The sequence below is a fragment of the Quercus suber genome, unplaced genomic scaffold (assembly GCF_002906115.3).
Source record: "Quercus suber isolate HL8 unplaced genomic scaffold, Cork oak 2.0 scaffold_269, whole genome shotgun sequence".
Taxonomy (NCBI): domain Eukaryota; kingdom Viridiplantae; phylum Streptophyta; class Magnoliopsida; order Fagales; family Fagaceae; genus Quercus; species Quercus suber.
The window spans coordinates 755956-773428 of NW_027069725.1; the positions used below are offsets into that span (position 1 = coordinate 755956).

The 17473-nt window shown below is 37.0% G+C and overlaps 3 protein-coding genes across 3 annotated transcripts; 2 read left to right on the forward strand and 1 right to left on the reverse strand.

The window, feature by feature from the left end:
• The first annotated feature begins 302 nt into the window (after positions 1–302).
• LOC112026652 (uncharacterized) lies at positions 303–7224 on the forward strand. The gene is given in 6 exon segments (XM_065781514.1): positions 303–989; positions 1113–1265; positions 1409–1451; positions 1454–1507; positions 1510–1612; positions 6857–7224. Coding segments are annotated over 6 exon segments (1047 nt in total). The 5' UTR covers positions 303–503; the 3' UTR covers positions 7065–7224.
• A 1186-nt stretch (positions 7225–8410) lies between these two features.
• On the forward strand, positions 8411–9590 carry LOC112026625 (protein CHLORORESPIRATORY REDUCTION 42, chloroplastic). The gene is made up of 2 exons (XM_024059314.2): positions 8411–9024; positions 9207–9590. The coding sequence occupies exons 1-2, from the start codon at positions 8726–8728 to the stop codon at positions 9307–9309; spliced, it is 402 nt and encodes a 133-aa protein (XP_023915082.2). The 5' UTR covers positions 8411–8725; the 3' UTR covers positions 9310–9590.
• A 1852-nt stretch (positions 9591–11442) lies between these two features.
• LOC136070912 (NAC domain-containing protein 41-like) lies at positions 11443–12678 on the reverse strand. Its single transcript, XM_065781533.1, has one exon. The coding sequence runs from the start codon at positions 12676–12678 to the stop codon at positions 11443–11445; it is 1236 nt and encodes a 411-aa protein (XP_065637605.1).
• Between the last annotated feature and the right edge of the window lie 4795 nt (positions 12679–17473).

Consider the following 17473-nt stretch of genomic DNA (forward strand, 5'->3'; position numbering starts at 1 on the left):
GGGCATCCAGTAAAATTTGGAACGTGAGGAATAATCAAACACAGAAGGGACTGGAACATCAATCACGGGACGGCGCACACACAGGTAATTGGCGCGTCAAACTTGATCATTAGACTATTCATTTCATGACACTTGAACGACGTCGATGCATCACTGTCTAAAACGGTGTCGTTTGTCCGATTCGCACTTCCACAGTGACGTGTTCAATTCAACGTAATAGTAAAGCTTCCGTTTCCGTAAACACAAAAGCTCAAAGGCCGCAACAGTTGCCACACGGCTCTCTCTAGTCTCGCCTATATAACGCCACGTTCACATTTATGTTCCAGACAATAACACCCTTATCAAATCCACAATTTCCAAAGCCATTGTAAGCCAAAAAAGGGCCATTTAGTCATTTCGAACTTCATCAACTACCCAAATATCTACCCCAACTGTCTTTTCAGCGGGAAACCCCATCTCTCTCCCTTCACTCTCTCTCCCTCTCTCTCTCTCTTTCTCAATCCATGGCCGTGGTTATCGGAAATCTAGCTCTGTTACTAGACGTGATATCGCCTCGTACCGTAATACTAGACCGAAGAACTCGCCCGGTGTCGCTCGACTTCGTTTTGAATTTGCCGAAGAGAGACCCTCACCACCACCAAGCTTACTACGCTTCAATTGCTTCCAAGAGCTTCGATTCGGACGGCGAAGCTCGGCACCAGCGAGTGGTGGCGCGTGGAAAATCGAACTCGAAGGTGAACGGCGTGGACTTCGACGCGAGCTCGAGCGACGAGGAAGGGAATGGAAACGGCGAGGGAGACGAGGAGAGTTTCGATTGGGAGAAGGAAATGCGGAGGAGAGTGAAGGAGATCGAGGAGAGGAGGGAGTTGGAGAAGAAAGCCGAGGAGTTGCAGAGTCGAATGGAGGAGGAGGGCAGTGAAGGCGGCGACGAAGGTAAGGAAGAGACCGAGGAAGAGAAGAGAGCGAGAGTGAGAAAAGAGCTCGAAAAGGTTAGCTAGCTTGTAAATTAAATTCCTCTTCACGCTTTGTTTGGTTCCTCAGAAAAAAAAATTGCGAGAAAAAAGAAAAGAAAGTAAAATTCAGAGTCTTTTTTTTATGTATTTTCTTTGCAGGTGGCTAAGGAGCAGGCAGAGAGGAGAGCAACGGCACAGTTGATGTTCGAATTGGGCCAAAAGGCTTATGGGAAGGGGATGTACGGACGGGCAATTGAGTTTCTTGAAGGTGCCCTCACTATTATCCCTAGGCCCACACTATTAGGTGGTGAGGTTGGTTTGAATAATTTGATACCCACTACGGATTTTTTTTTTTTTTTTTTTTTTTGGGTTTTGAGATGTTTGATGATTACCTTACTGATAACCGAAAGATGTGTTTCGATTGCGGTTTTTTTTTCTGTTTCTCCATTTTGCAGATTCAGATATGGCTTGCTATGGCTTATGAGGCCAATAATCGCCACGCGATTGCATTGCTCTTTACAAGCAATTGGAGATGCAGCACCCCAGTGTCAGCATCCACGCCAAGCTTCAGAACTTCGCTACATTTTGCAGGCACCAAAGCTTAAGATAACTCAAGAGGAGATGGTTACCATTCCTCTGATTGGTTCTACTTATGACAGGTATGTTTGGTTTTTTTTTTTTTTTTTTTTGGGCTAATTGTTAGGATTTGTTCTAGTGTTTTTACTTTGTTGGTGCTAGAGAAATGGATCATGTGAGGCTTGAAGTCACGTTCGAGAGTTTTTCTAGAAAGGAGGGGGATAAGAATGATTTGGTCACCTTGTACCCTTTCACGAAGAGTTTCACTGTCATGAAGGGTTGCAACTTTAGGAACAAGTCAACCCTTTGTAAAGGTCACCTCTATTCAGTAGAGAAATAAACTACATTAGAAGTTATCAGTTATCACCCCTTCTTTAAGAGACAGAGCAGGAAATCTAGTGTGAGGGGGTCCACTATTATTATGGTGTGATCGCTGATCCCCCCTATAATACAAACATCTCTCACTTGATCACACTATAACGATTGGTGATAAGCTATATTTGGTTGGCATGAATGCATTGATACCATCTAGGCGAAAATGCTAAATCTTATCTATGACTCATCATAGATCAGCATTGGATAGTGACGGAGGCCATACATGCGCATACTATTATCAGTTTTGATTGCAACTTTTCTAATATACTTATTTTACTAATAGCATACTTTGGATGTCTTACAATTCACTATCATTCAAGCGATCAACATCGGTTTTCAGTCCTATTAAAAGCATGCAACCGAATAGTAAGACCACAACAGAACACAGTCCACACTCTTTCAAGAATTAAAAAAAAGTTAGTCTTACACACCAAGCTATGTGTCTATTTCTGTTTTTCAAGTACTTCCTCTAATGCCCAATTGACAAAAGTTTTCATTGAACATCTTATCAATGACTTTGGCACAGCTTGGGCTTAGATATCATCCGGTATCATCATAATTTAATTAGTGGAATTTTTTTTTTTTTGGATAACAATTAGTGGAATTTAAATCCATGTGATCTGTGAAATCTGTACTCCTTCAGTGTCCGTCTGCCTTTAACTGGCCAATTACGTCCTCCCGTATAAGATGCATAGAATTGTTCATCCAAGCATCCTTGGATCCCTCCAACTATGCAGCCATCCATTAATCATATGGAACATGTAAATTCAGCCCTCACTCCCTTGAGCCGTGTCACCATGCCACTTCATCATTAAACATGTTATGCATTATACTCCTGCATCAGATTCAATCTGTTCTATTTAGTATTCAAGTCTATTGTTTCTGTTTATTGCTGAATAGTATGCAACTGTATTAGATCAGTGTCTTTCTGCTCTCAAAGAGGGTCTTTTTTGATGATGTGGAACCTCACCAAGGCAGGGCCTTTTGGACCCATCCTTTGGGACTAAACCATGGATACACAACCCCATTCGCTATAACTGTGTATCAGGTAATCTAAGGAAACTCTTAGTAGGGCTCAAAGTCAGGATGTCTGGGTCTGTAGCTCATTCTAAGCCTCCAACTACTAGGCTGCATCATGACGGGTCTCCCAGAGCTGGTTGTTAAAGACATGGAGCAGAATTTTTGTAGTTTTCTTTTGAATGCTTGGATGGCATGACCACTAGTGTTAAGGTGGCTGGGAGTGCAGTTTGTTGCTCAAAGAAGGAAGTGGTTTAGGTTTATAATGATTGGGGGATTGGAACAAGGTGGCCATCATGACGCACATTTGTTTGCACAGGCTGGAGCCTGAATCTATTTGAATTGTCTAGGTTAAAATTTGGTTGTTAGAAAACAAATTTCTGGTGTGTTCCCTCAGAACTGTCATGGGGTTGGGAGGAAAATTCTAAAATCTCAGGGAGTAGGTTTGGTCCTTCCTAATGTATCAGGTTGGTGATGGGGCCAACATATCCCTCTGGCATGATCACTGGCACCAAATGGTGTCCTGTATTTTAGATATGACCATTGTGTGATCTATGATGTAGCTAGCAGTTTTAATGCTAAGTTGTCAAGTGTCCTGCAGAACTGAGCTTGGATGTAGAGGCTAGTAAGTTCAGAAGCATTAGTAATGATCCAAAGCAAGCTCCCAATGGTGCCAATCAGGGAATCTGATAGGACGATTTGTATTACTTCCAAAACAGGAGATTTTTCTTGTGCAAAAGGTTGGGTACAGATTCCTTTTAAAGCTGCTGTGGTAAATTGGTGGAAGATGGTCTGGATTTCCAAAATAATACCCAGGCATGTGTTTAGTGGTTAGCTTGCAATGAGAAAAAATTTATAACAAAGGGTAGATTGGCAGCCTGGGGGACTATAAGGGTGACTTGCTGTGTGTATTTTACAGATTAAAGATGGAAAATAGAAGCCATCTCTTCTTTTTGAGTGACCTTTTTCTAAGAGAATTCAGAAGGCAGTTATGCATCTATGCCTTCTTGAGGACCCTAAGGTTGACTGGGAGAAACTTGTTGAGTGGATGTTTACACCTGGAAGGGAAAACACTTGTGATCTTTGGTCTGCAGGTTGAGCTTAGGTGCTGTCATTTCTAATGTCTGGAAACAGAGAAGCACTATTAACTATCAAGGGTCTATGTGTTCTGAAGAGAGGGAGGTAGCTGCTATTTAAGCATGAAGTGTAGGCAAAGATAGAGGAAAGTGGTACTTAGCCAGAGTCTCATCATAATAGGACTGTTTGTTGTAAATGGGGTTGCTGCATTTGTTATTTAAGAAATGGAAGGTAGCCTTTGTAGCTGTGTTTGTTCCTCACAGGATATCTAATGAGAACTTGTTCATAACTGTTTGTTTGTTTCTGGTTTCAGCGTGTTAATAAAATCCTTCTTGCCAATTAAAATAAAAAGTTTGGGCTTAGAGAGAACTTTCATATTCAGAGTCAAATGTGCCCCCTTTATCAATATTGATTGGATCCAATTTTGTAAGATTTCACAAACATGGCCCAATGACTTAAATGTTGACCCATGAATCAAAATGGCATGTCCGTTCATCAAAGCATCCAACCAATTCGGTTGTGTACTCTTGAGCATTTTCTTCTTTTCTTATGTATGTACTATTATGTCATTCATCACCAATACATCTTTTCCATCAGTTAGTCTCACCATCCTGCTCCCCATGCTTGCCTCCTTTCTGCATCTTTAACTGGCCTTTCTTCTTCATCAGTCCAGCATAATTCAAGACCGGTTTTTTGTTGGTCATCAGTTCTCAAGTACTGTCGTGTCTTCACCTTCACTATGTAAGCGACTGTTAGGCCCTTCTCCATCGTGGTGTTCTTCTTGGCCTTTGCAAGTGCCACGCAGGATTCATCACAAACACTTCAACCTAGATGATTGTGGTTTATTTAAAATGGTTGCTTCCATACTTGTTCCTCATTTTCCTACACTCTTCCTCATCATCTTCTCCCAACATTATCATCACACAACACTATTGTGATTTCGTTCTAGACGGTCCATAGGTTCCATTGGTTGTGGTCCACTTCTTTCCTTTCTCTTTGTCTCACCGGACTTGAATGGCAGGTGGCACTTTGAGTCAAGGGCTGTTGTACTTCCACCAATGCCCATCAACCCCATGGATTTATGGTGCCTTTTGAATTCACAGATTAGGACTGCTGTTATTCACATGTTCTCCATCATACAGTGCTGTCGTGCGTACCATGCAAAAGTTTTGCAGTTGAGGTTTATGATATCTTCTTCTAATTGCCCCTCTCATCCACTTTTTCACTACACATGCTTGATGGCATTACCAACACATGCACAGTAATGGTTGCAACAATTCTTGTTAAAGACATTGTGTCTGAAACCTGATACTCTAATTCCCCTGTTGATCCTAGAGAAATGGAAGTCTTGTGAGGGTGGAAATCACATGCATTGAGTTTCTCTATAAATGAGAGGGGGAAGAATAAATTCTCCTGAAGACTTGGGGTCTATTTATAGACACCCTTGTATCCTTTCATTAAGAGTTGCAACCCTTTAAGGCTTGCAACTCTAGGAACAAACAAAACCCCTTGTTAGGGTCATCCATTTACTAAAGAAACTCACTGCATGGGAGTTATCACCATTTCTTTAGGAGACGGAGTTGGAAATCTAGTGTAAGAGGGGTGCAATATTGTTACGGTGTGATCACCCTCTATAATACCAAAATGTTCACATGCACTGTATGATACTATTGTTGGTTCTAGTTATGACAGGTGACTTAGATTCTGTATGTTGTTCCATCTTTATTGGGCTATGGCTGTGCCTAAATTGCCTACTGAAGGTTTCTTGTCTTACCCAAAAATCCCTAGTGCCCGTGTCAGTGCTCTCATTTGTCCGTCGGTAGCATTGTCGTTGATCAACCTGTCAATCATCAAGCATGAAACAGAAATTTTGTGGTGCTAAAATAGCTAACTGAAGCGCCCCCAACCCCCCCCCCCCTCTTCTCTCTCTCTCTCTCCCTCTTCAATTTCCTCTCATTGACATGCCCATCTTGTCTCAATTCCCCCACCCCCCCCCCCCCTCTTCTCTCTCTCTCTCTCCCTCTTCAATTTCCTCTCATTGACATGCCCATCTTGTCTCAATTGACTCTTTTAGTATGTAGGTCCTTGACCAGTCAATGTACTTAATATGTAACCAGTTTATTTCAGAGGCTTGCTCCATCAATTCTAGAACTTATGAGAGATGCTGTTCCTTGTTGGTATTATTTTGTGAGAAGATATGCTGTATATGATATGTGTTTACTTGACTTGAACAGTGTTTGTAGGCAGCCACCATAACTGAACCAATGAGAAGTATCAAGGACTTCAAGTGGCTCCAAAAATGATATAAACTCATCTTAGGGTTACCCAGTTACTTGGATACTACTATAATGCCTTCTAGTGAAAAACAAATTCATTTTTATGGACCATCTGCAATTTATATCAAACGTTAAGACATGTGATGAATAAGTGAATACGACATTCTTGGATTATTTACTGCCAACAAGAGGGAGCAAATGGCGATGACTTCTATGTTACTTTGTGTATGAGTTTTATTTCTCTGTGGAATGGGGTGGGGGTTGTCCTGGTGACTGGTGATCAAAGTTGCTGTAAGATTACTGAACTTAAACATTATTTTCTTTTTGGTTGAGTTTATTTATTAAATAGAGGATCTGTGTATATTACCTTTTGCAAATACTTTTCATCAGTTCTTTTGCTTGTTCATAAATTGAATGACATTGGCCTTGATTAATGCCATCCATGACTTTGTCCTTGTACTTTTACATCTGAGAAGTATTTGAATGCACGTTCACTGACCGGACATATTTCAGATACTGATTTTTGTGACTTTGATTACATTCCAAACTAATTGGATATGTTCTTTTGTATGATTATTTTAGCTACGCTGGAACATGGACTGATAAATACAAGGACAAGGATGAAAGGAGAATTGGGTCAACAACCAATCAGCTTCCATCATCTAGAGATTATCTAGGGGACTTTCTGGTTTGGCGACCTCCTATTGGATTGGAGAAAAATGGAGCTTTCTGGGCAGCTTTGACATTATGGTTGGGCTTGGTTGGAGCTGTCATCTTTCTTCAGAGATAGATCATACTTACATATGTCATTTGTATTTGTCAATTCATCGTATGTGTCCAATCAAAATTATAGTAGTTGTTCTCAAGTTCTTTGTGTAATATTATGCGTCTTTGTGAAAAAGTTGTATGTCTGAAATAGAAAGATTGTTTATATCTTAGTTTTCTTATAATGTGTGTTCCGTGTGTATTCTTTTCATCTACTCTAATAAGTTCCTTCTTTACTAACACTAGCATCCCTGAAACCTTTATTGATGCACGGCTGAACTTCTTCAAAGAGTGTCTAATTTTGTGAAGGAATTCTTAGGGCATTCACAACAGACTCCAAACCCCAAACCCAAAATTTGTGAAATTTACAGTGCCTTGTTCCATCGGGCAAGACTATAGCTCAATATTTATTTTTGTAATGGTTTTTTCCCACAAAATTTATTTATGCTAATGATTTTTTCTTCTCTTAACCATTAAAAATGAGAATTTATAATGCAATTGGTTAGGTATAGTATCACCATAAAAATATGTAAAAAGCCCCATCCCCATGGATCCCATTCGTTGCCTCTATTGCCCTTTCCCATGGATCATCCAAATTTGTAGCCTCAAAATAATTAAAAGACTTAAATTCATTCTCTGGCTCCTCACTAGGGAAAATTTCCCAACCAACATGACATTAGGCGGCAAGTTCAATGTCTTCACTCTTCAATACCCTTAGCACATGCTGCATTGATCAGCCTAAGACTCATGAACACACTTTTTTCTTAACTGCTTATACACAAATCATTGTTTGGCACAGCTTGGTAGTATGGTGACCATACTATGGTCCCTTAACCTGGCCTCCTTCCAACCCAGACCAGTCATTGTATGACTCACTTTCAATTAAACTTATGTGATTGCTTAAAATTCTAAATAGCTCCCTTTCAATTTAAATATTGCCTCTCATAAAAAAAAAAAATAAAAAATTTAATACTGCCAAATTAATAGCAAATTGAAGAGAGTTTTTGTTACATCTTGTTTAATTGCTTATTATTTTCGGAGTGTTAATTTTTTTAGTTATGATTTATTGTTTGTTTTTATTTTTGGATATACGATATGAAAACTTAGTGGAAATTGTTTAAATTTTTTATTAGATAATTTTCAGGAAAAAAATATTATTTGTTATATTTATTTGTATTATTGAATAAAACAGTAATTTACTTGTTTATGATGTTACGGATCGGTTCAACTGATCAGGCTAGAAAATCAAAAATCACTCCTTTTGGTTAAAGATGTCCAAGTCCCTTTTGTCATCACCCTATTTTGAAGCTCTAATTTTCTTAAACTATTTCATACTATTGGGTGTCATAAAAAATGACATTTCACCAAGAAAACCAAAAAACATTTTGAGGTTTAACTGAAAATTCAACTGTTTTATAATCGGAGTAAAAGTGATTCCAAACCAAAAAGTATTAAAAATTTCTTTCGGATTTGATAATTCAAAGTTCAAAGTAGGATTTAAATATATAACTAAAATAAAGAAATTAGACAAATTAGCCAAATTTACAATATAAAAGACTATAAAATGTGTTGTTCACTGCAGATATTATAAGACTGGTATGAGCGGTATAAAAAGTTGAAACATTAGCTTCTTTTGACAACCACATACATAATATCCTATTTCTTTGACAGATAGATTTCCTGCTCATGGCTGCATTATCTCTATCATTTACTACCTTTATTCCATGCTCTAAGTTTCGTAGTTGTTCAACATCACAATTTGATAGCTTAAACAGTCAGATTCGCCGTCCAAGTGTGGTTACATTTGCAACAGTGTGTGAATCGAAAGAGCCACCAGCTGAGGCAGGGCTGCCGGGAAGAAATTCAAAACTTGAAATAGGGTCACCTGTTATTGTCATTGAGGCTCCCAAAATGATAAAGACTTTTGCATCAGTTCCATGCCTTAGGGTGAATTCTGGTTTAGTAAAGCCTGGTGATGTGGGAAGGTACTCTTATATCTATCTCTTCAATGTGTGAATTGTTGGTTTTTTTTTGTGTTGTCTTGTGGTCTAGCATTGTGGTTCATAGTTAAAGTTTTTTCAACATGAATGTGAAAAAACTACATCAATGTGTGAATATGATGCACACTACATATTATTACATTCTTATTCAGGTGAGACTATTGCAGGATTGTGTCAAGAAAGCCTAAAGATGTATGGGCAGTTCGTCTTACCATTGGTACGTATCTCATAGACGGGAAATATTTCAAGCCCTTGGAGCTTGATGAATGATTTGGTAGGCTATGAAAAAAGTGGATTATTAGAGGACACCATCTTCAAGCATAAGTTGTGACAAACTTTATGGGTAAAAGATGATGATATTTTGGGATTGTTTTCTTTCTGCTCTAGATTTTAGGTTTTTTATTTTATATTTTATATTTTTATTTTTTATGGAAATACTTTATACTAGTTGTCCTCCTATTCATGCATTCAAGGCTCACGGCTGAGCCCTTTGTTTCCACAGAGGCACATAGCATGTAATTCGTTTTATAAGACCTTGTTAACATGATGCATTAATGGTGCAAATATCTTTATTGATGTATACAAAAAAATGCGACATACTATAATGTTGACTAAAAAAAATAAAACACAGAAAACTAGTTGCAAGAGAGTGGCCTCAAAATATAAATCTATTTCGATGATGATTCCATCATGCTAATTAGCCAACTAAAGTATACTCAATACAATTGTCAATAAACAAATTATTGTTTTTCTAGAGGCTACTGTTTTTGTATTTAAAGTGGCTTTACCTTTGTTTCCTAAAACAAAAATTCTCTTCTTGTACAGTTTCATGTAACTAACTATTGACTCCTGGACAAATATGCCAGAGTTCCAAAGATTGATCATCTGGTTACATCAATGATGGAAAAAAATAAAAAAATAAATAAAGAACTAAAACTGAAAAGAACAAAGAATCCGTCCAAGACCGAAAAAAGAATCTGTCCAATACCATAACAACTCATAAAGAAAATAATCAACTCAATGCTTCATCCGGGATGTGAGATCAGCAAACCATGCAGCAAGTTATTCATCAGTATCAGCATTAGCAACAGGGTCAGATTTGGATTGACTGCATACTTCAACCAGGGGCAGTAGATCAGAAAATATTTGAGTCAATGCTTCATCTGGGGGTGTGAGATTAGCAATCCATGCATCAAAATCTTCATCAATGTCAGCATCAAGAACATGGTCAGATTTTGATTGATGACATACTTCAACCATGGATGGTAGATCAGAAAATATTTGACTCAATGCTTCATCTAGGGGTGGGAGATTAGCCATCCATGCATCAAGCTCTTTATCAATGTCAGCATCAAGAACAAGGTCAGATTTTGATTGATGACATACTTCAACCATGGGTGGTAGATCAGAAAATATTTGACTCAATGTTTCATCTGGGGATGGGAGATCAGCAGTCCATCCAGCAAACTCATCATCATCAACACCAGCATCCAAACTTGGCATCTCAGGCTCAAGGCGAAGCCTTTTTCTGTGTTCTTGGGCTTCGGCATCTACTTGTTCATGTGATATCACAGCAGTTGTATTGAAGCTTGAGGCCTCTTCAGCAGCAGCAGCAGCAGAATAAAAACATCTTTTGAACCCTCTTCCTTTGGCCTCCTCACAAACTGAACCTTTATTTTGTTGATCACCAATATTCCATGCAACAAGTTTTTCACAACTTACAAAAAATGCGACATACTATAATGTTGACTATCAATAAAAAATATATTAAAAAAAAAAAAAAACAGAAACTAGTTGCAAAAGAGTGGCCTCAAAATATAAATTTATTGCGGTGATAATTCCATCATGCTAATTAGCCAACTAAAGTTACTCAATACAATTGTCATTAAACAGATTATTGTTTTTCTAGAGGCAACTGTTTTTGTATTAAAAATGGCTTACCTTTGTTTTCTAAAACAAAAATACTCTTCTTCTACAGTTTCATGTGACTATATATTTCTGAGTTTAATATGCATTTTAGGTATATCAATATATTTTCACAGGCTTCTTCTCTCTTAACTCCATGCCAAGACCCAGCTAAGATGGATGTGCATCATTAAGAATTGTAAATTTCATGAAAGCATTCTTAAAAAGAGAAAATTTCATTGAGAATGTTTAAATTTCATGAAGATAAATCGACATGCTAACTATTGACTCCTTGACAAATATGCCAGAGTTCCAAAGATTGATCATCTGGTTACACCAATGATGGAAAGAAAAAAAAATAAAGAACTAAAACTGAGAAGAACAAAGAATCTGTGCAAGACCAAAAAAAGAATCTGTCCAAGGCCTTAACAACTCATAAATAAAATAATCAACTCAATGCTTCATCCGGGATTTGAGATCAGCAAACCATGCAGCAAGTTATTCATCAGTATCAGCATTAGCAACAGGGTCAGATTTGGATTGACTGCATACTTCAACCAGGGGCAGTAGATCAGAAAATATTTGAGTCAATGCTTCATCTGGGGGTGTGAGATTAGCAATCCATGCATCAAAATCTTCATCAATGTCAGCATCAAGAACATGGTCAGATTTTGATTGATGACATACTTCAACCATGGATGGTAGATCAGAAAATATTTGACTCAATGCTTCATCTAGGGGTGGGAGATTAGCCATCCATGCATCAAGCTCTTTATCAATGTCAGCATCAAGAACAAGGTCAGATTTTGATTGATGACATACTTCAACCATGGGTGGTAGATCAGAAAATATTTGACTCAATGTTTCATCTGGGGATGGGAGATCAGCAGTCCATCCAGCAAACTCATCATCATCAACACCAGCATCCAAACTTGGCATCTCAGGCTCAAGGCGAAGCCTTTTTCTGTGTTCTTGGGCTTCGGCATCTACTTGTTCATGTGATATCACAGCAGTTGTATTGAAGCTTGAGGCCTCTTCAGCAGCAGCAGCAGCAGAATAAAAACATCTTTTGAACCCTCTTCCTTTGGCCTCCTCACAAACTGAACCTTTATTTTGTTGATCACCAATATTCCATGCAACAAGTTTTTCACAACTTGGCATTTCAAGCAGTCTTTTTGTATGTTCTTGGGTTTGAGCTTCTTCATGTTCATCAAGTGACATCATAGCAGTTGTTCCGTTGGCCTCCTCACAAACCGACCCTTTATATTGTTTATAGATGACGCAAAGGACTGTGTTGGGTCTTGCAGATCCTTGAACTGCTTTTTTGCCAGCAAGGGAGAACTCATGCATTATCCAATTAGTCTTGTTGAATTTTCCCGAACCAACATCCTTGGCTTTAAACGAAAGCAACCTGTCGATCCCAATAAGATCGCCCTTAGAATCATGGATTCTTTTGGGCTTGCCTTTTGCAAGCCAGGTTCCACTAGAGGCAGCCCTGCACACACGATTGCTGGTTGTTTTGAGGTTGGTGAACACGTAGAGCTTGCGTTGGAAGGTATGTAAATGATAGTACGAATGAGAATCATATATTTCCCATGGAGGAATTTTGCCGTATACCTCACAATCATTGACAACACAATGATTTAGGCGTCGGTGTTCTGTACCGTCTACCTTGCTATTCAAAATGTTTATCAACTCCACATCCTTAGGATCAAATCTAAAACCCACACTCATCTTTCCACCAAAACAAAAGAAAATTTCAAGAAACCAAAGGAACCATCTTTTCACTGATAAAATAAACAAAACCCTCTTCTTGAATTCTTGCCTTGCGTAGAAAGTCTCAAACAAGAACTGCGTTAGAAAAAGATGTATCATATATATAGCAACTTAGGGCGGTTGGGATAAAGGGCGGTTAAAAGTGATTAAAACTTAGTTTAAAAAATAATAACTTTTTAAATAATTATTTAATTATTTAATTTGTTTATTAACTGATTAGGCTAGTATTATTTATGAGTGAGAAAATTGAACTTTAGTTTTTGAGAAGGACTAGGAATAAAAACTTATCAGCGTAAGAAAAAAAAAAAAAAAAATCCTAAAAACGTGTCATTCAAGTAGAATGAATTTGAGTTAGTATAGCCGAAACCCTTCTTTTTGCTGAATTATAGTCCTATATTCTTTTGGCTCTCGAATGAATAAAGAACTCGTAACAATTTCTCAAAAAAAAAAAAAAAAAAAAAAAAATCTTAAACCACCCAAAACACTGACGCAGTCATTAGAGTGTGTTCTTCATGGCACTATTGAAATTTCGGAAATTCAATGTGCCTTTACGTTAGAAAGACCGATTAGTGACAATATTCTCATTGCACACGAGACATTGCACTATTTGAAGGCTAAGCAAATTGGAAGGATGGGATACATGTCCATGAAGCTTGATATGTCAAAAGCTTATGACCATGTTGAGTGGGTCTATTTGGAAAAGATCATGGTAAAATGGGATTCAATAGTAGATGGATTAATCTGATTGCTGGTTGTATTCAATCTGTTTCGTACTCAATTATGATTAATGGGCAGCCTCACGGCCTTATTACTCCAAGTAGAGGGCTGCGTCAAGGCGATCCATTATTGCCCTATATTTTCCTATTGGTGATAAAGGGGTTACATGCTCTTTTTGAAGAGGCTTTAGAGAATGGAGATATAAGGGGAGTTTCCTTATGCCCGGCTGGACCACGAGTGTCTCATTTATTGTTCGCAGATGATAGCTTGGTTTTTTGTAGAGCCACAGTTTCACAAAGTGTGAAGATACAATCTATTCTGTATAAATATGAGCAAGCTTCGAGGTAGAGCATTAATAGAGGTAAGACCAAACTTTTTTTTTAGCTCCAACACTCATCCTGAGGTTCAAGAATCCATTAAAACCGTCCTGGGTATCCCTGCAATTCAGAGATATGAGCAGTATGGGATTGCCTTCACTGGTTGGCCGAGCGAAGAACTCCTTTAGTCTCATCAAGGAAAGGATATGGAAAAAACTTAAGGGGTGGAAAGAAAAACTATTTTCTCAAGTTGAACATGAATTCTCATTAAGGCTATAATTCAAGCAATCCCTACATATACCATGTCTTGTTTCAAGTTGCCAAAAGGTCTTATTAGAGATATCGAGACTTTAATTAGAAAGTTTTGGTGGGGATATAGAGGGGACCAAGAAAGATTCATTGGATTAACTGGGACAAATTGGGCCAACTGAAAAATGAAGGAGGGATGGGGTTTAAAGAGCTGAGTAAGTTCAACGACGCACTACTGGCTAAGCAGATTTAGAGATTGGAAAATAATGAGAGGTGCCTTTTTCATAGAGTTTTTAAGGCCAAGTTTTTCCCACACAGTTCTGTCCTAGATTGTGAAGTCTCAAATAAGGGTTCCTATGCTTGGAAAAGCATTATATAGGCCAAACATATAATTGACTTGGGCTCAGTGTGGAGGATAGGGAATGGTCAATCTGTGAAGATTAGGGGTGATAGGTGGATTCCACACATTTCAGCTTAAAAAATTATCTCCCCTGTCTTGGGTTTACCACTTGATTCTAAGGTTTGTGAGCTTATTGATAGAGAGGAGCATCAGTGGAAAACAACCTTGATTGAGCAAGAGTTTCTATCCCATGAAGGAAACATAATTAAGGGTATACCTTTAAGCATACAAGAGATTCTAGATAGCAAGATTTGGTTAGCCTCAACTCATGGTGAGTATACAACTCGGACTGCATATAAGTTAATGGCTCTGTCAGAGAGGAATAAAATACCAAATTGCTCAGCCAATAGAAGTAGTAGTTAGCTATGGAAGGGCATATGGGACTTGCAGGTGCCTTACAAGGGGAAGCATTTAATTTGGAGAGTAGCCAATGAAGCTTTGCCTACTTTGCACAACTTGATGCGTAGGAAGGTGGTCCAAACAGATTATTGTCCAAATTGCAAAGCTGACTGTGAGGACACAGTACATGCATTATGGGGCTGTAACAGGTTGTATGTTATTTGGGAAGCTGATGTGGAACTAAAGAAGAGTATTAAACAAAAGTTTAGTGCATTTGTTGATCTGTGGGAAGTGCTGTTTGCGCTAAGGGATAGAACTGATGTGAATCTTGTTGCTGTAGTAATGTGGCTAATCTGGAAAACGAGGAATTCTGCCAGAATGGGGGAATCTGTCATCGAGTACCATAATATTCGGGCTAAGGCAGAGGTTCTCTTGCAGGATTTCAAATCAGCTCAAGGGCAGGAGCAGAGGGTCTCAATAGCTTGTTCAAGAGTTGTTAGGTGGATGCCTCCCATCTATCCACTCTATAAAATAAATTTTGATGGAGCCTTTTTTAGAGATCAGGGTGCTGCAGGATTAGGTGTGGTGATACGTGATTCAAGTGGTCAAGTTGTGGGTGCTTTGGCCACTCCCCAAGTCAGCTGTAACCATTGAAGCACTAGCTTGTCGTCGAGCTCTAATCTTTGCAAAAGAGTTAAGTATCTATGCGATAGTTTGTGAAGGTGATGCGGAAGTAATTGTTAGAGCTTTACTAGCTAGAGAGGTGGATAATCCATAATATGGTCATGTGCTACAGGACATTTTGGTTTTAGCTTCTGATTTTTAATTTTAGGCCTAAGGGTCTAGATTCTCCAAAAAAAAAAAAAAAAAAAAAAACTGTTAATCTACACGAAGGTAATATTCTATAATTATATATCCACCATCTCCTATTAGCAAATTAAGGGAGATTTGAGAAGATTTGTTTATATTTAAATGGGATATATAGTAATATTTTTTATGCTACATGTTTTTCATGTTAATTATGAGTAATTTTTTATCTAAATTGGACTTTCCAAAATGTCTAAGAAAAATTTGACATAAGAACATAATTTTATATCCACTCTTACTTTTTTTAAATCTTTTATTCTTACATAGACTATCAAAAACAAATTTGGCAGAAAAAAATAATTTCCTTATCATTGGAATCTATAGTTATATTTTATATTTTCATATTTATTTTTTTACAAACATATTCATTGTCTTTTTTTTCCATACATATACACACACAAATATTTGTACTACCAATAACGTATATGAGAATAAATGAATTGTCTTCATCATTGACTCATTGTGGGAAATAATTAAAAAAAAAATTAAAGATTATATAAAAATTAAGGAAAATAATACTTATTAATCATAAGGTTTTGGATTCTCAACTTTGTAGGACTTATCATTTGAAAAGCTTACTATCTTAGATCTATAATTTGAAAATAAATTAACAAACCCCAAAAAAAATTAGTGCAACAACAAAAATTACCAATAACAAAGCTAAAAAGACAAAAGCCCTATTAACCAATTTTACCCAAAATAAACAACCCAACACTTTAAAATTTTTAAATAAAATAATTTTGCCTTTACCCTATAGCAGATGCACACATTGAAGACACACACAAAAAATTGAATGCGTCTAAGCAACCTAACTGAGAGAAGAGAGAGTGGAAACTACAACGCGAGCACTTTCAGCAATGAATATTATCAAAACTAACTTTCACAACAAAAAGGAAGATGTGTATTTTTATTTATTTATTAATAGATGCTAAGATGTTATTCATTGAAATGGGACATCATTGTGACGATTATTACATATTCAATTGTAGATGACTTTGAAAATTTTTGAAAAAAGTACTAAGATCTCTTTTCATAAATAATTACATTAATTGTAATCTATTACAAAACAATGATTTTGTGTCTTGCTTTTGTTGACAGTTTCTTAATACAAAATAAATGCTAATTTGGAGTTTTATAATGATTTTATTTATGCTTCCCCCCTCCCTCCCCTAAATCAAAGTTTTGCCAATTACCTAAAATAAGTCATTGATTTCACTATTGACATTGATACCTTTGTAAAACTTAAGCCACAATATTTTTTTTTCTCTTTTTGAAATACATTAGATAGGCTCATAGACATTAGGACAGAGGTTAAAAAATTCATGAAACTTATGCCACAACAGAAAATTTCATTACTTTTTGAAATAAATTAGATGTACATTAGAACTTTGCTTGAAAATTCTTACTATATATGACAACTGTTTTTCAAGATAGTTATTTTAATATAAGATATATTTAGGAAAAGGGTATTTCTAAATTTAAGCTAAGCATATGGATAGGGTATCTAACTAAGGGGAAATAATTATATTAATCTTTGGAATAATTTAGAAGGAACATTTATAAAAGGCTTGGTAGTCATAATAGAATGAAAGTTGAAGCCAAGTTTCATTTTCCTAAATTTGTGTTTGTCATAAGAGGATGAAAAACGAAAGAAGGATGCATTTCTTTTGATAATATTTTTGTCTATAGTTTGTGAAAGATCTAATGTTATAAGATTTGAAATAATCTTTTAAATTACCATAAATAAATATGCAATATAAAAAAAAATTATAAAATTATTCTTTTTAAAATCTTATTTTCAATAGTTTTCCTGTATATCGCACGGGTTAGCGACTAGTTGCTAGAAAAATAAAACTCTTAAAAC